This window comes from Protomyctophum parallelum, assembly GCF_964188405.1.
Source record: "Protomyctophum parallelum genome assembly, chromosome: 12".
In the NCBI taxonomy this organism is placed as follows: domain Eukaryota; kingdom Metazoa; phylum Chordata; class Actinopteri; order Myctophiformes; family Myctophidae; genus Protomyctophum; species Protomyctophum parallelum.
In genome coordinates this window covers 10,046,098-10,071,856 of record NC_139712.1, presented here as the reverse complement: position 1 = coordinate 10,071,856, position 25,759 = coordinate 10,046,098, and the positions used below count along the sequence as shown (strand labels likewise).

Below are 25,759 nucleotides of genomic sequence, written 5' to 3'. Positions count from 1 at the left end.
AGAAGAACATTTTTTAGAATCTGATCTCAGGTCAGAATGGAAAACTGTCAGGATGTAGAGAAGACATTTTTTAGAATCTGATCTCAGGTCAGAATGGGTTATGTGTGTTTAGGGATCCGAGCAGCTGCTAAACCCTCCTGCCTGTGGTATGTCAGCGTACGTACGTACGCGTGCGTGTGCGTGTGAGCAGTACGTGCGTGTGTACAGTATATGTGTGTGTGTGTGTACTGTGTAGGCATATAGCATCCTCCTTTCTCGGCAAAAACACAAACATGTCCTCGAGCAACCCTTCCTTCCTTCTCGACAACACAACAAATACGATCGGACGTGAGAAACCGCCAGAGGATTGTTCGTTCGGTAGCTTCATTCATTCAAGGGCCGTGTCACCGAATGCCTTCGACGAAACGGCGAGCATTCCTAGCTCCATTTCTCTCTCTCTCCCCTTTCCTCGGCGTTGAGTGCGTGCGACCGTGCGTGTGTGAGTGATCACGCTTGCAGCCAAGCCTCTCTCTCTCTCTCTCTCTCTCTCCCCTTTCCTCGGCGTTGAGTGTGTCCGTGTGTGGGTGCGTTGAGTGCGTGCGTTGAGTGCGTGTGTGCGTGTGTGCGTGAGTGATGTTCACGCTTGCAGCCAAGCCTCTCTCTCTCTCTCTCTCCTCCCCACAGACAGAGTTCCTCCTCACAACGTGTCTACGAGACAGATGTGCAAACCAGATGTGTTTTTTTTTTCGCCCTCTCTTCATTTTTTTCCTCTCCTTTCTCTCTCGCTAAAGTGAAAGGGCTATACTTAACCCATTCTGGGGCGGGTAGGGAACCCGTTTTGGTGTTATAGCATTACGTTATGCTTTATAGCTATTGAAAAAAAGCAGATCTACAAGCTCGTAGCGCGCCACCGAGTGGCGCGCTACGAGCTTGTAGGTCTGATATTTTTTTGAAAAATCGAAGAACGACTGACATAGAAACACAGCTTTTTTTCAGAAAACTGTCAGGATGTTTTAGAAGACATTTTTTTAGAATCTGGTCTCAGGTCAGAATGGGATAAGGCCTCAGTGTGTATGCGTGCTTGCGTGCGTGCGTGCCTATGCGTGCGTGCGTGTGTGCGTGCAAATGGGAGTGCATGTAGACGACATGACGAGACACAGCTGTGAGCGGAGGTCTCGTTAGGTTGTGATGAAAACGCAACAAACAACGACGACATCATCTCACCGCCGGCTGGTTGTTTGTCAAAACATGACATCGTTATATTATCGTCAAACCTTCCGACACCGGATCTCTCACTCCCAGCGGGAGTGAGACGCGCGCCGGTTCAACCCCCCCCCTCCACCCCATGACACTCCACTGCATGCCGCTATACACAGGCTTCTCGTATATAACTGTCGATATGTAACAGCCACGGCACCATACTGTGTACCACGCAGGGCCGGATTAACACCTCTGAGGGCCCCTGGGCACTGAAGCTAGAAGGGACCCCCCTTCACGCGCACGCAACATTTTTGCTGTTTTGTAGCCGTTTTGGGGCGGTTTTATGCCGTTATATTGGCCTATTTCCGGTCGCCTATAGCCACAATTGCACTTTTCAGCATGCCCTTTCTCACCAACATTAAAACACTAATCTTTTTCGACACCATTTATTTCATTCGGATTAGCAGGGGAATTATCTGTGGAACTAAAATAATTTTTTTTAAAAGGGGCCCCTGGTGGTGCCCAAGGGCCCCTGGGCACGTGCCCAAAGTGCCCATATGGTAGATCCGGCCCTGGTACCTGCACGGGAGAATCCATTCGCTTAAACCATTCTGACCTGAGATCAGATTCTATAAAAGTGTTCTTCTACATCCTGACAGTTTTCTGAAAAAAAAGCTATGTTTCTAAATGTCAGTCGTTCTTCGAGTTTTTCAAAAAACAGCAGAGCTACAAGCTCGTAGCGCGCCACTCGGTGGCGCGCTATGAGCTTGTAGATCTGCTGTTTTTCAATAGCTATAAAGCATAACGTAATGCTGACTATACGCAGACTTCTCGTAACTGTCGATAACAGCCGTGGCATATACTGTGTACCGTGGCCCCCGTCATGCGTTGTCGGTATAAGACACAACATGCTTGGCGGGTTAAAACTCACCTGTGCGGTTTTAGACATGTGCTGCCGTTTAAAAATCCCCTCCTTGGCTTCCCTGCGAGGTTACGGTTGGGTGTGGTTTTGGGGTATAGGGAGTGGTTTTGGGGTATAGGGAGTGGTTTTGGGTTATAGGGAGTGGTTTTGGGGTATAGGGAGTGGTTTTGGGGTATAGGGAGTGGTTTTGGGTTATAGGGAGTGGTTTTGGGGTATAGGGAGTGGTTTTGGGGTATAGGGAGTGGTTTTGGGGTATAGGGAGTGGTTTTGGGGTATAGGGTGTGGTTTTGGGGTATAGGGAGTGGTTTTGGGGTATAGGGTGTGGTTTTGGGGTATAGGGTGTGGTTTTGGGGTATAGGGTGTGGTTTTGGGGTATAGGGAGTGGTTTTGGGTTATATAGGGTGTGGTTTTTGGGTATAGGGAGTGGTTTTGGGTTATATAGGGTGTGGTTTTTGGGTATAGGGTGTCTGCCTGCCTGCGGCTACTATCGGCAGTTGGAAAATGCATCTAGAGCCTATACAGTATATACAGTGAGAGGTACGGGAAAATAAATAAGACCTTAAAGGACCACTTCACCACTTTTCAACCTATCTTCATATAACAGGTCCTCACTAATAATCATGATAAAATGGCAAGATTTTTTTCCTACTCAGTCTGTGTCTCATAGGAGGGCTGCGGGCAGTTCAGAAACCGTCTTCCAGTGACATCATCATGAGGCAGATTTTTTTTTACAAAAATGTTTAGATTTTAATTATCGTGAGAACGATGGCTTCCATTTTCGCATTGCAACTTTTCAGGAATAGAAAGCCTGCAGTTTCTATTAGCTTGTATTCCCCATCGATGATGTCACTGGAAGACGGTTTCTGAACTGCCCACAGCCCCTCCTATGAGACACAGACCGAGTAGAAAAAAAAATGCGACATTTCTTTCATGATTATTAGTTAGGACCTATTATATGAAGATAGGTTGAAAAGTGGTGAAGTGGTCCTTTAACCCAATCTGACCGGGCACCCATTTTGGTGTCGGCATCATGTTATGCTTTAGCTATTTAAAAATAGCAGATCTACAAGCTCATATCGCGCCACCGAGTGGCGCGATACGAGCTTGTAGGTCTGCTATTTTTTGAAAAATCAAAGAACGACTGACATTTTTAGAATCTGATCTCAGGTCAGAATGGGTTCATCAGACCAGTGTGTGTCTCAGTGGAAACCTCGTATGAATCTGATCTCAGGTCAGAATGGGTTAAGGGAGAGACATAGAGAGGACGTCGTGTTCCCCGGTGAAGCCACATAGTGTTGTTTTTGGCAGGAAATTTTGATTTTTCGTTTTAGTCATATATAGTCTCTTGAATAGTTTCCAGTTAGTTTTAGTCACATTTTTTTGTCACCTGGAATGTCTTAGTGTTAGTCTAGTTTTAGTCGACTAAATGTCATGAGATTTTAGTCGACTAAATCTACAGTTGATTTAGTCGACTGAAATGTATTTTTGTCGGGCCTTGATGCCGTCGTGATGACTGATGAAAATAGCCGATCTACAATCTCACAACGTGTTGCAGCGCGACACGTTGTCTTAAGACATGGAGGCGTGATCAATGCCATTCGGCTATTCTGAGTGGCCAAAGAGCATTTGACCCACGCCTCCAGGTCTTAAGTTAAGTAATAAGACCTGGTACTCAAGACACACAAAATACAGCCCACAGTCTTAGTTTTAGTCATCATAGCTTAGTTTTTATTCAGTTTCCATTTAGTTTTAGTCAGTGACGGACATTTTTCGTCTATAGTTTTAGTCGACAAAAACAACCCTGTTGGAGAAGCTACAGTGTGGAGGCTGAAGGCTGCCACGCATACACACCGATAAAATAAACCATTCTGACCTGAGATCAGATTCTACAAAATGTCTTCTACATCCTGACAGTTTTCTGAAAAAGCCATGTTTCTACGTCAGTCGTTCTTCGATTTTTCAAAAAATAGCAGACCTACAAGCTCATAGTGCGCCACTCGGTGGCGCACTACGAGCTTGTAGATCTGTTATTTTTCAATAGCTAAAGCATAACATGATGCTAACACCAAAAGGGGTTCCCGATCAGAATGGGATAAACAGCACGCGGGGGTTGGTGTTCTATTAAAGCTGGACCCCTGCCTGCCGTCCATAAATATATAAAACATGTGAAGAACAAGCGCGCACACACACACACACACACACACACACACACACACACACACACACACACACACACACACACACACACACACACACACACACACACACACACACACACACACACACACACACACACACACACACACACACACACACACACACACACCTGTGAGCTTATACAGAGCGTCTATAGGTTGCGTATGGCAGACGCTTTCATTCCCACCGCGGGAGAATCCATTAGCTTAAAGCATATTTACACCTGAGGCCAATTCCACAGAACAGTCTTCTGGAAAAACATATTTTTCCTATAAAAGCAACGCTTCAAAACCTTTCAAGTGAAGGACCCGGAAACCCCTTTTGGTGTTATAGCATCATGTCATGCTTTAGCTATTGAAAAATAGCAGATCTACAAGCTCATATAGCGCCACCGAGTGGCGCGCTACGAGCTTGTAGGTCTGCTATTTTTTGAAAAATCGAAGAACGACTGACATAGAAACATAGCTTTTTCAGAAAGCTGTCAGGATGTAGAAGACATTTTTTTAGAATCTGATCTCAGGTCAGAATGTCTTAAAGAGCTATAGCCAACACCGATTCCTTCGCTCTATAAAAGTGGGAATCAATCAAAGTGAGACGTGATAAAAAAAACACATGTATCGGGCCGGGTCGGTTCCGTCTGCAGATCAATGGGAGACACAACGTGTACAGTACAGCAGCTAAAGTGCAGTATAGGTGAAACGGTACACTGTATACTATAGCAGGCCTTGTACATTAATCCATTCTGACCTGAGATCAGATTCTAAAAATGTCTTCTACATCCTGACAGTTTTCTGGAAAAAGCTATGTTTCTATGTCAGTCGTTCTTCGATTTTTCAAAAATTAATTGTATGTCGAAGATAACAGAATATTCTTTAGTTTTGGGACTGAGAGGCTAAATGTCATCAAACGGTGGTTCCGTGGCTCAAATGCAGAATAAATAACGGGCCTCGACATGAAACGGGTTCATGACTGCATGGAACAATCTACCGGTCCATATTCGTTCAATAACACCTTTTCATTTGTTTAAAACTGTGCTGTCCTCTCGTCTTCAGAGACTATACCTGTTCATGTTTTCACTAATCATCACTGTGTAGCAGATCCATGATGCAATTAATGATCCATGTGTTATGTCTACGTTATGTCCATGTTATGTGAAATGTTGTTTTGTTGCAGTTTTTGTTTTGTTGTTGTTTGTTTCTTGTTTCTCTAGGAATTGTATTGTTTTGTCTTGTCTTGTTTTGTCTGGTTGAATTGTTTGTCTTTAAGGGATGGTTCCTAATAAAGAATTTCAGACAGGGTTGAAAGCCACTGGCGTAGACACAATAATTAATTGCTATAGTGATTTTGTGCCAATGTTGTAGCAAACAAGCAACTGAAAGCAGACTACAGACTAAAAGGTCCTTCCAATGATCCTGGGCGCTACGCTCTCCCTCTGCCTACCTGGGGAGAGCCCCGAACTGACCTCATGCTTCCTCCTAGTATTAATATCATTATGAAAGAAAGTTGACCCCAAAAAAAACGAAAAGATAAAAGTAGAAATACAAGGTTTCTGTATGACAGTGACTATATGTGAGTAGTTTTGATACAGAGAAAGTCGGAAAGACTAACTGACTTTCAATTTTAATCCAAAATGAGATAATAGCACAGGCAGACTATTCACAAGCATGTTTGAAATTATTACCAGAGCTGAAATCGTAAATATGACATATTGGCTTAAACATGTAGCTAGGTGTAATGTTAGAGACCACAGAAGACATGTAAATATGGAATAAATGCTTAAACATGTAGCTAGGTGTAATGTTAGAGACCACAGAAGACATGTAAATATGGAATAAATGCTTAAACATGTAGCTATAGGTGTAATGTTAGAGACCACAGAAGTGAACCTTTCAAGGCTGTTTTCTCAACTCGCTGCCAGACATTACTCTATAAGCCATATCTCCAAAACTGGAGGGTCAAACTGAACAACCAATATGTCGATTTGAAGCTATGATTCCCTGCTTTCATATGAAATTAAAAAAAAAGCCTCGGTCAGAAACGGTCACTATTATGTACAACTTGGGGCAAAGTTGAACTACTAAATGTCTACATACAAATGTGTACTGTAAATGCTATTTACAGTAATTGTATGTAGACATGTAGTAGTTCGACTATAATAAAATGGCCTACATTGAGCACATTCTTCTCGTTTGAGTTCAAACTGCTAAATGTGTCCTAATCGTTTCCTGAGCAGCAGCTGAATGCTGTTATTGCGTAACGTACGTGCGTTCGTCGCGTTGCGCTCACACACCAGAGACACTGAGCACACTTCCCCTATTGGCCCATCGCACTTCCTGTTTCACACGTCCACCACTCAACCACTCCATGTGTCACATGACTACAGGTCACATGGCTCTAGGTCACATGACTCTAGGTCACGTGATGCATGGGGAGTGCGTCATGTGTCTCCTTAAACCCATTCTGACCTGAGATCAGATTCATACGAGGTTTCCACTGGACACACACACTGGTCTGATTAACCCATTCTGACCTGAGATCAGATTCTAAAAAATGTCAGTCGTTCTTCGACTTTTCAAAAATAGCAGACCTACAAGCTCGTAGCGCGCCACCGAGTGGCGTGCTACGAGCTTGTAGATCTGCTATTTTTCAATAGCTAAAGCATAACGTGATGCTAACACCAAAATGGGTTCCCGTTCAGAATGGGTTAAACACTACGGTGGCAGCAGTGGTTCAGCGGTAGAGTGGCCGGTATAGAGCGGCCAGATGGGAACCGCGAGGTTCCCGGTTCGATCCCTGTGAGCTCCCCCAGAGTTAGTGTCCAAGTGTCCTTGAGCAAGACTCCGAAAACCCCTAATTGCTGATGTGCTGGTTGGTGCCTTGCATGGTTTCCTCCGCCATCGGTGTATGAATGTGTGTGTATGAATGTGTGTGTGAATGGGTGAATGTATAATGCACAATCTATGTAAAGGTGTATGAATGTGTGTGTGTGAATGGGTGAATGTAATGCACAATCTATGCAAAGCGCCTTGGATAAAAAAGCGCTATATAAAATGCACCATTTACAGTATAGAGACGATGGTACAGTATGTTGATGTCCATAGACTGAACATGTCAAAAAGATGACGTGCCAATTTTCTCTCTCTCCCCACACACACACACACACACACACACACACACACACACACACACACACACACACACACACACACACACACACACACACACACACACACACACACACACACACACACACACACACACACACACACACACACACACACACACACACACACACACACACACAATAAGAGGCATAGCGGCCTGCCCAGTGGGAGCGTTGGGAATTTCTAATTAAACCTCACAGCCTAAACTTCACGACGGCATCCGGATGGCAGCGTCTCGGCTCTGTCACGGAGCCGAGACGGACTGATCTCAGGTCAGATCGGGATAAGCAACGTACGGCGTCAACTGCTTGAGAGGCACAAGCACCCACGGACGAAATGATGAGCCAAAAGGCGCCCGCTGACTGCAGGCTGAGGCTGGTCATTTTGTCACACCTTCAAGGTGTTCACAGAACACAGGTATTCAGGTGCTAATAATATAACGGTGGCTTTGTTCACAGTGTGACCGCACGGTTCGTTCACACTCTGCTGTCTCCTGTTAGCAACACGACACTGAGACGGTCAGCGGAGAGGCTGTCTGTCTGTCTGTGTACCGTCTGTCTGTCTGTCTGTCTGTCTGTCTGTCTGTGTACCGTCTGTCTGTCTGTCTGTCTGTCTGTCTGTGTACCGTCGGCCCGTCTGTAAAGAGCCACGAGCCAGCAGGGAGGGGACTGTCAAGGAAATGTGGAATACCTAAGTTATGCATTTAAGGAAACCGTAAACCAAACCACGAGAAGCCGTTTTCTTCGTCCCCCCACTGACATTTGACCTTTGACCTGTGACCTGTGTGGTCTGGAGGGGGTCTTCTCATTGGCATGTGTGTTAAGACCCACCTACTCCCTGAGGAGGGGTATAGGAAGGTATTTAAGCTGAAGTCTAACTGAGATGTGTGGAGTCAGTATTATGGCGTTCCATTGTAACGCTACACTGCTGTCTCCGTATTCCAATACATTTATTCCAATAACTCTCATTATGTTGTTTAACTGTGTTATAAGTCCTCACCGAAAGATTGCATTAACCGTTTCAGTTCATACGACGCCCGAGGCCGTCATAAGGCTCCCGAAATATTAGTGCCTACGACGTCTGTGGACGTCCCATAGCGAGGTCCCAGCGACGCGGGGCGAGAGAAGAATATTCTGAATTTTACCTTTTTTTTTTTTGGCATTTCGCTTCTCGCTTGCCGTACGCTAACGCTCAGTGCAACTATTAGCTTGTCATTGACTCCCATGTTAGCGCGGCGGAAAGAATGACTCGTATCTCCTTAATCCAGGGCGCTCTCCGTGGTGATGAACGGATCGATATGCTGGCGCTTCATTTCTGCTCCTCATCCGTCTCTCTCCCGCAAAATATGAACGTTTTTTGGAGCGTAAGAAAATTGATTAAGATGATCGGGGATGTGAGGTCCCTTTGTAAAGTCAACTTTTTTAGGAAAGTTCATGGCTTTCAGAGCAAAAGCGATCAGACAACTCTGGCACCCCGGAGCTTTTATTTTGATGCACTTCCGGCACTGATTGTTTAACAATGTCCTGGTGGGAACAGAACTGTTCCTTTTCCTCAGACTACTTTTACTTTAATTAACCCATTCTGACCTGAGATCAGATTCTATAAATGTCTTCTATACATCCTGACAGTTTTCCATTCTGACCTGAGATCAGATTCTAAAAAATGTCTTCTACATCCTGACAGTTTTCCATTCTGACCTGAGATCAGGTTCTATAAATGTCTTCTACATCCTGACAGTTTTCCATTCTGACCTGAGATCAGATTCTAAAAATGTCTTCTATGTCAGTTCGCTCTTCGATTTTTCAAAAATAGCAGACCTACAAGCTCATAGCGCGCCACTCGGTGGCGCGCTACGAGCTTGTAGGTCTGCTATTTTTCCAATAGCTAAAGTATAACATGATGCTGACACCAAAATGGGTTAATAAAAATGGGGGGGGGGGGGGGCAACCACTGCCGTTATAGGAACCTTCCGCCACTGAGTCTATAAGTGCATTTACTCAAGTATACAATACAATTTTGAGGTATTTGTACTTTACTTGAGTACTCCCAATTATTTCCACTACATCTGCGATCCAAATACTCCCACTGCATTCGATCGAAAACGTGAGTTACTACGCGTTGCAGCATTGATTATTTTACTCTTAAGTACGAGAGAGAGAGAGAGAGAGAGAGAGAGAGAGAGAGAGAGAGAGAGAGAGAGAGAGAGAGAGAGAGAGAGAGAGAGAGAGAGAGAGACACAGAGAGAGACAGAGAGAGACAGAGAGAGACAGAGAGACAGAGAGAGACAGAGAGACAGAGAGAGACAGAGACAGAGAGAGACAGAGAGAGAGAGACAGAGAGAGACATAGAGCGACAGAGACAGAGACAGAGACATAGAGCGACAGAGACAGAGACAGAGACATAGAGCGACAGAGACAGAGACAGAGACATAGAGCGACAGAGACAGAGACAGAGACATATAGCGACAGAGACAGAGAGACAGAGACATATAGCGACAGAGACAGAGACATAGAGCGACAGAGACAGAGACAGAGACAGAGACAGAGACAGAGACAGAGACAGAGACAGAGACACAGAGAGAGAGACAGAGACACAGAGAGAGAGACAGAGACAGAGACAGAGACAGAGAGACAGAGACAGAGACATAGAGCGAAAGAGACAGAGAGACAGAGACAGAGACAGAGACATATAGCGACAGAGACAGAGACAGAGACATAGAGCGACAGAGACAGAGACAGAGACAGAGACATAGAGCGACAGAGACAGAGACAGAGACATAGAGCGACAGAGACAGAGACAGAGACAGAGAGACAGAGACAGAGACAGAGACAGAGAGAGAGAGAGGCAGAGAGAGAGAGAGAGAGGCAGAGAGAGAGAGCGAGAGAGAGAGAGAGAGAGAGAGAGAGAGAGAGAGAGAGAGGCAGAGAGAGAGAGAGAGAGAGAGAGAGGCAGAGAGAGAGAGAGAGAGAGGCAGAGAGAGAGAGAGAGAGAGAGACATTAAAACACAGCAGGGCCCGGAGGCGCAGACTGTTAACCCCATAGAGAAGATGAAACAGACGACTTTAATGAGAGGAAGCTGTTAAAGCTGCAGGGGGTCTGCATGTCCACCGTGTACACTCAGCGTATGAATTAAACATTAAACACGGTTCTGTCGACTGAATATTACAGTCAGCGTGCGGAAGTCAGTGTAGTTAAGCTTATACTGTTGGTATTGGCTTATTCGGTATCAGACAGTCTATTTTACCGCTGTTCCGGCGCTGTAGTGCCGAAGTGATTTCGGCTCGACAGAAATTTTCAGTAGCACCGAAGAGCCGACTTTAGGACGGTTCCCCCCCCCCCCCCCCCGAACCTCAAATGACGTCACATTGTAGGCTCTACAGCGCCGAACCCACTTTTATTCGGCTCTAAAATAGTAAGAACTTATCTTATATTGATAAATCATCCACGAGCCGCTGCCTCTGTGGAAGGCTTGACGGCGGAACGCGTCCGTGTCTCTATACCAATTAAAATAAAAGCAGCAGAAGGACTTGGGAGTTGCTGCTGCCTTATTATTTTCTCACTGTGAATCTCTGTGAGCTGCGTATACTGTATAATAACCGTGCCAATAGCAGACTGAGTGGGGTTGCTCGTTTTCTTTGATTTATAAAACACACACATGTCCAACATTGACTGCAATATACCGTGTGGCAGCTATACAGTATAGGGAACATATTATGTAATCTTTACTGTTCACTTCACTTGTGTGCGATGATTTTTGTTTTTTTAACCCATTCTGACCGGGCACCCATTTTGGTGTTGGCATCATGTTATGCTTTAGCTATTGAAAAATAGCAGATCTACAAGCTCATATCGCGCCACCGAGTGGCGCGCTACGAGCTTGTAGGTCTGCTATTTTTTGAAAAATCGAAGAACGACTGACATTTTTAGAATCTGTTCTCAGGTCAGAATGGGTTCGTCAGACCAGCGTGTGTCCAGTGGAAACCTCGTATGAATCTGATCTCAGGTCAGAATGGGTTAAAACGGCATGTGTCAGTGAGATGAAAAGACAAATAAGGTGCATCGACGGTTGATGGTGGAATGATTCAGGTCTGCTCAAACGCAACGAGGAGCAATGGAGGGCCCGGTACATGGAAGGGTAACAAGAAGACTCGCCCCGTTTCTGTTTTCCTCCCAGAATGTTCCCCAGTGAGGGGTTGGTGGGAGAGGCTGGACAGCAGACGGCTGGACTAAGAGAACAGCCTAATAGTACAAATATAATTTATGAAAAGCTACTACAGTGAAGTCTGTTCACAGAAGTTGTTGTAGGATATGTGGGGATTATCTGACGAGGTACCATTTGAGGGGGCAAAACCTTACATATACTAAATAATACTAAATTGTTTATAGGGTCAATATAAGTCAAATAATATAGCCTTTCCACAGGAGTATCTTTTAATATCTTCCCAAAAAGAATACAAACAGCCAATAGCATTATTACAAAGTTATCCCCCTCACTGGGGAAAATTCCGGGAGGAAAAACGGGCAAGCACCGGGGTGAGTTGTCCAGTATTCCATATGCCTTTACCTTTTAACCCATTCTGAACGGGCACCCATTTTGGTGTTGGCATCATGTTATGCTTTAGCTATTGAAAAATAGCAGATCTACAAGCTCATATCGCGCCACCGAGTGGCGCGATACGAGCTTGTAGGTCTGCTATTTTTGAAAAATCAAAGAGAGACTGACATTTTTAGAATCTGATCTCAGGTCAGAATGGGTTCATCAGACCAGTGTGTGTCCGGCGGAAACCTCGTATGAATCTGATCTCAGGTCAGAATGGGTTAAGTCCCTGACGTCAAACAATACACGAAGAGATGGTAACCTTTCCAAAGTCCCTGATGTGACAGTAATGTACAGTAGCCTCAGCCCCGGGAGGCGAACCCGGGACCTACAGTATAATAATCCTTAAGGCACGTCGTACGGTACCAGTGGGCTAAAGAGCCATCGCCCAATGGGCGAGTAGCAACGTAGCACCTACAGTATAGCCTACAGTAAGTAGTACATGAAGAGACCGATACCTTTCCAAAGTCCCTGACATCAAACCAGATCATAAGTCCACAAGGGACTAAATTATTTGCAGTAGTTTAGGTATGAACCAAGATTATGTCTTGTCTAGATACTTCCTTAATGCAAACGAAGTCCACACCCACAGCACCAGAGGGAGTGCAACAAACTGTACAACCCAGATTCGGCACAAACAAGGGACTAAATTATTTTCGCTCCTATGCCACCAAAATGTGGAACGCCCTACCAACAGTCATTAAGACATGTGAATCCCTTGACTCCTTCAAAACCGCTCTCAAAGGGCACCTATACGGACGGCTGCAATTCGAAACTGGCCCCCGTAAAATCTGAATCCCCCCCCCCACCCCTTTTCCCCCCTCACTGTATAATGTTTCTTTTCCCTTTTTACCTCCTTTATGATGAATTCCTGTTCTGTTCTTTGACTATATGGAAGTGTCTGTTTGTACGTCTCTAGATGTTTTGATGAATTGAACATGGTGGACCCTCTTGTAAACAAGTGTATAATGCTTAATTGGGTCGTCCACTCACAGTTAACAGTCTTTGTATTGAGTTTGTGTGCTTGAAATGTACTGTAATTCTACAAACTGTTAAAACAGTTTCCCTGCCAGGAATGGTTTAATCCAGGTTACTGTTGCTGCGATACACGACATACCCGCCTTTTGTTTTATGTGTTTTAATCCACTGTATTGTAATAAATAAAAAGAAAATTCGTCTTCGTCGCGGAGATAGAGACTAGATGCTTTCGTTTTGATGACGAAACCGGAAATCGTCACAGGCTGTGTGCTGCTAGGGCTTCTGGGAAATTGAGGCCAATGCAAATGAACGGGGTACAACACCTCATGGAGGCGGGTCCTGTGCTGCGTCTTCCGGGTGTACCAAGATGGCGGGTGGTGCGATCGGATCACAACAAACCGAGGAACCTTTTTTCGTTTGATTTTCGCGGATCAAAAGCCCAAATAATTCAGCGTATGCTCTAAAGGTAATACAACAATCTCGGCAGTGAAGGGGGGTTGATTAAAATGCGGGTTACGCATTTAAACCAGTCAAACTGTTTTAATAAATCAATCAATAAATCAATAATGTAGAGATCGATACCTTTCCGAAGTCCCTGACGTCGAAGAGGTCGAAGGCCTCGAACAGGTCGCTCTTCTTCATGCCGAAGATGTCGGCGCACGCCGTCAGGAACGTCCGGATGTTCTTCAGGCACAGGAACTGTTGTGAGGAAGAGAGAAAAGAGGACGTGGTTTATATGACCCATTCTGACCTGAGATCAGATTCATACGAGGTTTCCACTGTACACACACACTGGTCTGATGAACCCATTCTGACCTGAGATCAGATTCATGCGAGGTTTCCACTGGACACACACACTGGTCTGATTAACCCATTCTGACCTGAGATCAGATTCATGCGAGGTTTCCACTGGACACACACACTGGTCTGATTAACCCATTCTGACCTGAGATCAGATTCATGCGAGGTTTCCACTGGACACACACACTGGTCTGATTAACCAATTCTGACCCGAGATCAGATTCATACGAGGTTTCCACTGGACACACACACTGGTCCTATTAACCCATTCTGACCCGAGATCAGATTCTATAAAATGTCAGTCGCTCTTCGATTTTTCAAAAATAGCAGACGTACAAGCTCGTAGCGCGCCACTCGGTGGCGCGCTATGAGCTTGTACGTCTGCTATTTTTCAATAGCTAAAGCATAACATGATGCTGACTGTTGTGTGGAAGAGAAACGAGGACAGGTTAATTTTTAGTAAAGACTTGTTTCCTACCAGTGTTGTTTTCGTCGACTAAAACTAAGACGAAAAATGTTCGTCGACTACCTTTTTCCACTGAAGAAAACTAAATGGAAACTAAATGAAAACTAACCTATGGTGACTAAAACTAAGACTAAATATACTGACAATTTCGTCAACAAATAAAAACTAGACTAAAATGTTAGGAAGGGACTAGTGGACAAGAGATCCAGTATAAGTCATTTTACACTTGCATGCTGAAAATAGCCGATCTACAAGCTCACAACGTGTCACGCTGCGACGCGTTGTGATGGCATCAAGACCCGGCAAAATACATTTTAGTCGACTAAATCAACTGTAGATTTAGTCGACTAAAATCTTATGACATTTAGTCGACTAAAACTAGACTAACACTAAGACATTCCAGGTGACTAAAATGTGACTAAAACTAAATGAAGTTTCAGTCCAAAGACTATGACTGAACTGAAATAGAAATTTGCTGCCAAAAACAACACTGGCTAGAAGGCTTTCTTACCTTTATTTGTAGTTGCCCGCAAAGAGGTCCAGGTGTTATTTTGTGCAAAAGTGCATTATTATTGGCTATTTCCCCTAATTCCCAAGCCCTCAATGGGGGTTGGGTTTTTGTGCTAATTCGCTTATTTCCATCTAAATAATACGTTGATTTTTGAGCGATGGAAATAAGTGAATTAGCACAACACCCCAATGCCCCAATCAACTCAATGCAATTCCCTTATGGTATAGGGTAAGTAGCCAATAATGCGCCTTTTGCACAAAATAACACCTGGACCTCTTTGGCGGGGACGTAACAACTACAAAGAAAGGTAAGACAGCTTCTCCTTCTCCTTTGAAACCATTTAAAAAATAGAATAGAACAGTTTTCTGAAAAACGTATGTTGTGTTAGTTTGTTCCAGGGACCCCCCACCATTTGCTTTAAAAATGTATATAAAAGATTGCACACATTTTCATGATTTCATCTACTGTAATATCTTGACATGAGCTGCACTGTGTTCTCATTAACCCATTCTGAACGGGGACCCATTTTGGTGTTGGCATCATGTTATGCTTTAGCTATTGAAAAATAACAGATCTACAAGCTCATATCGCGCCACCGAGTGGCGCGATACGAGCTTGTAGGTCTGCTATTTTTGAAAAATCGAAGAGCGACTGACATTTCTAGAATCTGATCTCAGGTCAGAATGGATTAATCAGAACCAGTGTGTGTCCAGTGGAAACCTCGTATGAATCTGATCTCAGGTCAGAATGGGTTAATTTTCTGGGTGAAGTCGGTATATGAGCCACGAAGGCATTCTCTCCAGATCCTAAAATATTCAGATTATATCTGTTCCTCCTTCAGGCTCCGTCTGGCAATAAAGCATGTAGAAATAGAAACGTTTGCACACTCCTCAGTTTAGACTATAGCTGCCACTGCTCTGGATTAATTTATTAAATAAAACAGGCGCTCTGTAAACAGCTGGAGTCATGGTGTCTCCTTATAATGCGGGAGTAATGGGTGTCAAGTCCCAGCAGATCCGCGCACGGTCGCACGCACGCATGGTTGCACGCACGGTTGCACGCACGCACGCACGCACGGTCGCACACACGCACCACACAGACAGATCAGTCACACAGACGACGTGTGTCAGCGAGAGAACTACATGTCATGAGAACTACAGAGAGAACTAGAAAAAGTGCCCTTCTGGGCACAGGTCTCCACCAGGATGAGCAGATGTGAAGAATTCCAGGCAAAGGTTTTTCCTTGGCCTCTAGGGAGTTGGCATACAAAGTTATCCACAGATCCGTGCAGTTAGAGGTAAAAACAGTTTTCGGCCAGTTATAGCGCCACCTTGAGGCTGAGTTGAAATTGTTCATGTGGCATTTCGTCCTCGGCCTAGTGGGAATGTGCGTGCACAATTTCACGGAAATCACGCGATGTGTTCATGATTTGCAGCATTTTGTTTGAAACTGAGCACTCCTGTGAACTTTGGAAGCCAATCTTAACCAATCAGGATGGAGTCTGAGAAATCTGAAAGACTGGTTTCGTTGAATGGCTGTAGAGAGACTGTGTACCAATTTGCGTGATGTTTGGACAAAATCTGTAGGTGTACTGTGCAAAAACTTGTTTTGCACAAAGCGGCCTCCTGGTGGCGCTATAACAGGCCGTTCTGGAAAGTTTGGGGCAGAGGTTCATCGTTGGCATCCAGGGAGTGTGTGTGCAAAATGTGGCATCGAGCGGGTTAACGGTGGCCGAGATTAGCTGTTCACGGACACACGGACGGACACACAAACGGACGGACGGACACACAAACGGACGGACGGACACACGGACGGACGGAGTGCAAAACATACTCTCCCCACATGCCTTCGGCCTGGTGGAGACAAATATCACAGGCAGACTCTTCACATACTAGAGCATGTCTGAAATAAGTGTCAGAGCTGAAATCGACATGTAAATATGGAATAAATGCTTAAACATGTAGCTAGGTGTAATGTTAGTCCACAGAAGACATGTAAATATGAAATAAATGCTTAAACATGTAGCTAGGTGTAATGTTAGAGACCACAGAAGACATATAAATATGAAATAAATGCTTAAACATGTAGCTAGGTGTAATGTTAGTCCACAGAAGACATGTAAATATGAAATAAATGCTTAAACATGTAGCTATGTGTAATGTTAGTCCACAGAAGACATCTAAATATGAAATAAATGCTTAAACATGTAGCTAAGTGTAATGTTAGTCCACAGAAGACATGTAAATATGAAATAAATGCATAAACATGTAGCTAGGTGTAATGTTAGAGACCACAGAAGTGAACCTTTCAAGCCTGTTTTCTCAACTCGCTGTTTCTCTGCAAGACATTTACTCTATAAGCCATATCTCAAACTGGTGGGTCAAACTGAACAACCAATATGTCAATTTGAAGCTATGCTTCCCTGCTTTCATGTGACATGAAAAAAAACGAAAATTAAAAAAGATCCAATGGCAGTCCCTCAGTCAAAATGTAGCAGCTATAGCAGATAAGGCAGGACTGGAAAAGTACTCACTTGTTTTGCTTAAGAAAGTACAGTATCAACACTGCAATGTAGAACTACTACTCTGTTACAAGTGAAAGTCCAGAATTCAAACTTTACTTGGGTAAAAGTACGAAAGTATTGGTATCAACATGTACTTAAAAGTATCAACAGTATAGAAAGTACTCATTATGAAGATAAGGTCGCATTTCACAAATTTGTCAAATGTATAAAATGTCAAAAAATTCCTTTGGAAAAATAGCAGATCTACAAGCTCACAATGCGTCGCGTCGTGCTCACAGGTCTCGAGTGCACCATATATATGGGGCTTTCACATGTCTGGGGATTTGGAGTGAGACACTGACTGACGCACTGACTGACTGACTGACTGACTGACTGACTGACTGACTGACGGGAATTACACGTTTTCATAGTAAATGCAACCTGCAGTCTCAAAAAAGAGGTGTCCGTTGCTCAGCACATAATTGGCATACGAGAACCTTTCATGGATAGAATGAATGAATGAATGAATGAATGAATGAATGAATAAATGAATGAATGAATGAATGAATGAATGAATGAATGAATGAATGAATGAATGAAATAATTCAGCTCCTTGAGCATTCTAGGAAGTAAATAAAAGGTGAAACATCAAAGCGTTAACTAGGAATAACGACCGTCGAGGGAGGAATATATAGTGATCAAGAAGAATGGATGAAAAGATTATTACGGCAAGGGGCAATTAACCCATTCTGGGCGAGGAATCCCCCTTTTGGCGTTAGCATTACGTTATGCTTTATAGCTATTGAAAAATAGCAGATCTACAAGCTCATAGCGCGCCACTCGGTGGCGCGCTATGAGCTTGTAGGTCTGCTATTTTTGAAAAATCAAAGAACGACTGACATAGAAACATAGCTTTTTCAGAAAACTTGTCGGGATGTAGAAGACATTTTTTTTAGAATCTGATCTCAGGTCAGAATGGGTTAAGGCATGTGTCTTTGTGGATACGGAGGAGCTGAAAGGACTCAAATGCAGAACGTCGACCAGGCCACAGGCAGAGCAAAGAATATACGCGAGAGGTTTTATTGTAAAAATAAAAATAAAATAAAAAACCCACGCTGATAAATCACAAGGAACGCCAAATACGGCCTTTACTAGGAGACATAAACTATAGAAGGAACCGCATGACAACATCATAATATGACAACCACATTAGATATCATAGATCATAAGATTAGATCATATATGACAGGTATATGACAATTACATTAGATACATAGATCAAAGATTAGATCATATATGACAGGTATATGACAACTACATTAGGCAGGGGGCCACGACTGTACGAATGATTGAAGTGTGTGTGTGGGCCATACAATGATTGAAGCGTGTGTGTGTGTGTGTGGGGCGCACAGCATGCACGCAACATGCACATGGAACGAACATTTCTGGGGTTTTAATATGCATATTGTGCTCAAACACAATAATTATGTATTTATATATAATACATTTGTGCACAGTAATGAGCGGAGAGAGAGAGAGAGAGAGAGAGAGGTGTGTGTGTGTGTGTGTGTGTGTGTGTGCGCACGAATGGGACGGTGGCTGCAACGGTGCAAACCAATCACGTAATGGCTGAACCATAAATTTCCGTTATGTAATTAACGAGGGAAATGCTTTCTTCTTCTTCATCTACTACTGCTTCCTCTTCCTCTTCCTCCGTATCCTCAATTCTGGGGCTAACGACACTAACCCATTCTGACCTGAGATCAGATTCTATTAATGTCTTCTGAATCCTGACAGTTTAGTGAAAAACCTCATGTTTCTATGTCAGTGGTTCTTCGATTTAATTTTTTTTTGCAGACCTACAAGCTCGTAGCGCGCCACTCGGTGGCACGCTATGAGCTTGTAGATCTGCTATTTTTCAATAGCTAAAGCATAACATAATGCTTTAACCCATTCTGAACGGGAACCCATTTTGGTGTTAGCATCATGTTACGCTTTAGCTATCGAAAAATAGCAGATCTACAAGCTCATAGCTCGAAGAACGACTGACATTTTTAGAATCTGATCTCAGGTCAGAATGGGTTAATCAGACCAGTGTGTGTCCAGTGGAAACAGATGACACGCTGACCAGATGACACGCTGACACAGCATAATGTTTTTTAAGTGAGGAGGACGCTGTTAATTAACGTAATTAATTGGCCGACATATAAAGCCACCTCGTCAAATGGCTAAACGTCCGTTGTGACTGATTTATGCTTTGGTTTGTGCGGCGGCGGCAAGCTCGTACACACTAAACCCAAGTGTTTAGGTTATAAACCGTTTTAAACACATATTTGTAACACTTTTTAAAACGCGTCACAGTGTTTAGATTACGAACAGAAGAACATGTTTAATCGCCTGTAACACTTTTTAAACACATAAACGTGTTTAGTTTTTACAATCAAAGTCAGTCATATTATAGGTGTTTAGAATTTGAACACTAGGTGTTCTCGTGAGGTGTTTGAGTGAACTCGTGTTCTACTGTATTTTATGACCATTAATAAACACAGGTTTAAACGCGTCACATGTTCCAGGGATTTACACCGAGTGGCGCGCTATGAGCTTGTAGGTCTGCTATTTTTGAAAAGTTGTGAAAACCCGGCACAAATCTTTGAATATATATTCTTTCGGAAGACTTTGTTATTTTTTATTTCGACGTCACCCAGACAGCACCCAGACAGAACGCAAGATTGTACATGTCACAGCGCCCAAACGGAACGCAAGATTGTACATGTCACAGCGCCCAAACAGAACGCAAGATTGTACATGTCACAGCGCCCAAACGGAACGCAAGATTGTACATGTCACAGCGCCCAAACAGAACGCAAGATTGTACATGTCACAGCACCCAGACGGAACGCAAGATTGTACATGTCACAGCGCCCAAACAGAACGCAAGATTGTACATGTCACAGCACCCAAACGGAACGCAAGATTGTACATGTCACAGCGCCCAAACGGAACGCAAGATTGTACATGTCACAGCGCCCAAACAGAACGCAAGATTGTACATGTCACAGCGCCCAAACGGAACGCAAGATTGTACATGTCACAGCGCCCAAACAGAACGCAAGATTGTACATGTCACAGCGCCCAAACGGAACGCAAGATTGTACATGTCACAGCGCCCAAACAGAACGCAAGATTGTACATGTCACAGCGCCCAAACGGAACGCAAGATTGTACATGTCACAGCGCCCAAACAGAACGCAAGATTGTACATGTCACAGCGCCCAAACGGAACGCAAGATTGTACATGTCACAGCACCCAGACGGAACGCAAGATTGTACATGTCACAGCGCCCAAACGGAACGCAAGATTGTACATGTCACAGCACCCAAACAGAACGCAAGATTGTACATGTCACAGCACGCAAACAGAACGCAAGATTGTACATGTCACAGCACCCAAACGGAACGCAAGATTGTACATGTCACAGCGCCCAAAGGGAACGCAAGATTGTACATGTCACAGCACCCAAACAGAACGCAAGATTGTACATGTCACAGCGCCCAAACGGAACGCAAGATTGTACATGTCACAGCACCCAGACGGAACGCAAGATTGTACATGTCACAGCGCCCAAACGGAACGCAAGATTGTACATGTCACAGCGCCCAAACGGAACGCAAGATTGTACATGTCACAGCGCCCAGACAGAACGCAAGATTGTACATGTCACAGCACCCAAACGGAACGCAAGATTGTACATGTCACAGCACCCAAACGGAACGCAAGATTGTACATGTCACAGCACGCAAACGGAACGCAAGATTGTACATGTCACAGCACCCAAACGGAAGACACTACTGTTGTCGTGCGGTCACGCACTGACCGCACGACCGCCAAGCATCGTTTATCCATCTATTCATCGTTTTTTATCCATCGATTCATCGTTTATCATCTATTCATCGAGGGACGACATTCCTTATTGACTCGCCGTCACTCTCAGTCAGTCAATAACGGATGATTGTTTTCACGACAGTGTATTGTATACATAATACTGTACATACAAGTGATGCAACGCTCTCTACAGAACAGAGGTCAAGCTATCATTAATTAACCCATTCTGACCTGAGATCAGATTCATACGAGGTTTCCACTGGACACACACTGGTCTGATGAACCCATTCTGACCTGAGATCAGATTCTAAAAATGTCAGTCGTTCTTCGATTTTTCAAAAAATAGCAGACCTACAAGCTCGTAGCGCGCCACTCGGTGGCGCGCTATGAGCTTGTAGATCTGCTATTTTTCAATAGCTAAAGCATAACATAATAATTAATATGCACTCTACTTCTATTATGTGCGTATGCGTTTACACTCAACTTAGGATGGCTCAGGGGCCACTCGGCGAAACACCAAAAGTTCAAGGGCCGCAAGTCCAAATAATGTCGGTCCTATATTGGATTTTTTTTGTTTTCGTGATTTTTTTAACACATGAGTTGTCTAAAAATTGAGGAAACACAGAGAAAACGGACTTAATTTCCATCTAGGAAAGGCCAAACCTCATTGGAAAATATTATTGTCATGACATGGAATGATTATTAATAAAAATGAAGGCGTTTATTCACAAAATGTGATGAGAACACATGAACAGACTACTGTTGCAAATAAATCAAATATCAGAGATAACCAAGAGGCCAATACTACTGAAATGAAAAAGCCATATCACAGTCTCATGGACTGGTACAAATAAATAATAACATACCTATAAATTTCAGTTTCCTACTTAATGGGTTCAGGCTCTCTGGACAAGAATCAGGCTTCATTCACCAAATGTGAATTAGTAACAGTGCCATTGTTCTGAGATCAGATTCATACGAGGTTTCCACTGGACACACTGGTCTGATTAACACCATTCTGTCCTGAGATCAGATTCTAAAAATGTCAGTCGTTCTTCGATTTTTCAAAAATAGCAGACCTACAAGCTCGTAGCGCGCCACTCGGTGGCGCGCTACGAGCTTGTAGGTCTGCTATTTTTCAATAGCTAAAGCAACAATGTAATAAGTGCAATGAGTCATTGGCTGATTGGCTTCAGTCAGTGGCTGACAAACGCAACAGAGAATCAGGAATATCTTCCAGTGACATTCATTCACACTTTTCTTTACTAGTAATTACTGCCTACAAATTAAAACGAATAGTTTCATGAATCAGGTTTGATTTGGGGCGACATCTGTTAAAGAGGAGGCAGGAGAGAGACGAGAGAGAGAGAGAGAGAGAGATGGGAAGGGGGAGATATAGGAGGGAGAGAGAGAGAGAGAGAGAGAGAGAGAGAGAGAGAGAGATGGGAAGGGGAGAGATAGAAGGAGAGGGATGAGAGAGAGAGAGAGAGAGAGAGAGAGAGAGAGAGAGAGAGAGAGAGAGAGAGAGAGAGAGAGGAGAGAGAGAGAGAGAGAGAGAGAGAGAGAGAGAGAGAGATGGGAAGGGGAGAGAGAGAGAGCGAGAGAGAGAGAGAGAGAGAGAGAGAGATTTCTTACTTAATGTGACGCCACTCCTCCTGCATGCAGGGGTCTCGTCAATGAAAGCGTTGCGTTCTTACTCGATAATTCCCATTCCCACTTTCACAGATCCCAAACAACCCAGGAGGATGTTCTTTGCACAAGCTCCAAAACACAAAACACACCGCTTTCCGTCCGCGCCCGTAACTCGTTTGCACTTCCTCATGACGGTCGGTGTCGTTCACCGAACGCCAGCCGATATACAACTGCCCAACGCGTCGTGGATACATGCTGCAGCGGGTGCTTGTGGACTTGTAAATCGACAACAACAACAACAACAACAACAACACAGCCACTTTTTGTCAGAAGAACAAACAGCCTCGTGTGGTTTACACAAACGCTAGAAAGGACTTTTCTTCACTGAAAGCAGAACAAACATTTTTTGTATTGGTATGACCATGACGGGCCGTCGGGCGGGACGCACGGACATGTTGCACGGGCCGCATGATGTGGCCCACAGGCCGCGGGTCGAGTAGCGCTGGTTTACAGTATGATCAGGGCCTGGTTTACAGTATGAATAGGGTTTACAGTATGAATAGGGTTTACAGTATGAATAGGCGATGAAGAGGAGCTTTGGCATTCTCTCGTATAACTCCGCAGCACTCCAGCAGAGAAGAGAACACCTGCTATGGGATGTTTAAGTTAAGTTAATTATCTTTGCCTGAATTATTATTTTGATCAACGTTTGCCTGCTATATCTCTCCTAATGGCACCACCAACATCAATACATCATGGAATTGTGGGCAAAATATTATCCAATGAATTTTGACAACATATTTTTGGGCCCTAGAGAGGCTAAAATGTCATCAAACGGTGGTTCCGTGGCTCAAATGCCGAATACATAAATGGACCGTGGATATGAAACAGTGTTGTTTTCGTCGACTAAAACTAAGACGAAAAATGTTCGTCGACTACCTTTTTTCACTGACAAAGAACGAATGGAAACTAAATGAAAACTGAGCTATGATGACTAAAACTAAGACTAAATATACTGACATTTTCGTCGACAAATAAAAACTAGACTAAAATGTTAGGAAGGGACTAGTGGACAAGAGATCCACTATAAGTCATTTTACACTTGGTTGCATGCTGAAAATAGCTGATCTACAAGCTCACAACGCGTCGCGCCGCAACGCGTTGTGAGCTTGTAGATCGGCTATTTTCAGTGTAAAAACACTCATTACGACGGCATCAAGGCCCGCCAAAATACATTTTAGTCGACTAAATCAACTGTGGATTTAGTCGACTAAAATCTGATGACATTTAGTCGACTAAAACTAGACTAACCAGGTGACTATAAAATGTGACTAAAACTAAATTAAGTTTCAGTCCAAAGACTATGACTAAACTAAAATAGAAATTTGCTGACAAAAACAACACTGATATGGAAAGAGGTGAAAACCATGCCACTGTTCTATATGGGATTTGATTCAAAGCTCATTTGGAACAATAGTTTTCTATAAAAGTTTTGACAGCGCTATCAGAGAGAGACCTCTCTTCTCCTTTTCGTGGTCAGGCTCTTGAGTAACAGGCCCGGTCGGTTTCTTGCAGGAAACATTCTCTGTCCCTTTTCTTGGCGGTTTCCTGTTTTGTAAGTTCACGCCGATAATGTCCAGTTGTTGCTCACGGCCTCACGACAGTCGGGTTTGTTTGACGAGAGCTGTATAACCCATTCTGACCTGAGATCAGATTCTAAAAATGTCTTCTACATCCTGACAGTTTTCTGAAAAAGCTATGTTTCTATGTCAGTCGTTTCCTCTATTTTTCAAAAATAGCAGACCTACAAGCTCGTAGCGCGCCACTCGGTGGCGCGCTATGAGCTTGTAGATCTGATATTTTTCAATAGCTAAAGCATAACATAATGCTAACACCAAAAGGGGTTCCCGCCCCAAAATGGGATAAGAAAGAATGATTCTGTCTCTCAGAACCAGGAGTAACCAAAGCCGTGTATGTTCCGTTTGACCCACTAAAACAGGGAAAGGATCCGTCAGTTTAGAAAATAGCAGATCTGCAAGCTCATAGCGCGACACGAAGTGACGCGCTATGAGCTTGCAGATCTGCTATTTTTTTTGAAAGATTGTGAACATTTTGTGAACATTTTTAACTTCAATCTTTGCTGCCTGGAACCAAATACCAAATATAAAATAAAAAAAAATCAAAAAAAAAAAGAAAACAGCAGATCTGCAAGCTCATAGCGAGTCACTTCATGCCGCGCTATGAGCTTGTAGATCTGCTATTTTCTAAACTGACGGATGCCAAAAAACAATATAATTTCAGGCGTCCTTGACATGAAAAGGTAAGAGCACCGCTGATAAAAACATACGTTTTTTTTTTTTTTTAACAAGACATTTTGCACAATCGGCCCCGGCCTCACGCAGGTCTTCAAGGGTTAACAACTCAGCGTTGAACAACACCTGCCGCTTGGTAAATGGCTGCTTGAAGCCTACGGACGTGAACATTCCTACATCTCCTCGCTGGCGTCGCCCATGCAGACGTGAGACGAGCAGCCACCATGAAGCCGAGTAGAGATGACAAAAAGCTATACCGGCGATGAACGCCACCTCCTTCATGGACACACCCAACCCCTGGCCCAACGACGACTGAAGCAGTGTTGTTTTTGGCAGCAAATTTCTATTTTAGTTTTAGTCATATACTGTAAATCCCTGGAACATGTGACACGTTTAAACCTAAACACCATGTGTGTAATAATAAAATGCCAAGTGTTTATTAATGGTCATAAAATACAGTAGAACACGAGTTCACTCAAACACCTCACGAGAACACCTATAGTGTTCAAATTCTAAACACCTATAATATGACTGACTTTGATTGTTAAAACTAAACACGTTTATGTGTTTAAAAAGTGTTACAGGCGATTAAACATGTTCTTCTGTTTATAATCT

General features: G+C 43.7%; 1 protein-coding gene across 1 annotated transcript in view; it reads right to left on the bottom strand.

Moving 5' to 3' along the window:
• Nucleotides 1-25,759, bottom strand: part of vav3 (vav guanine nucleotide exchange factor 3) — a gene marked incomplete at both ends in the record, with an annotated part of 199,015 nt that overhangs the window by 138,801 nt on the left and 34,455 nt on the right. The window contains 1 exon segment of the mRNA XM_083777615.1: nt 13,619-13,735. Within this exon segment, the coding sequence (XP_083633741.1) occupies nt 13,619-13,735 (117 nt within the window).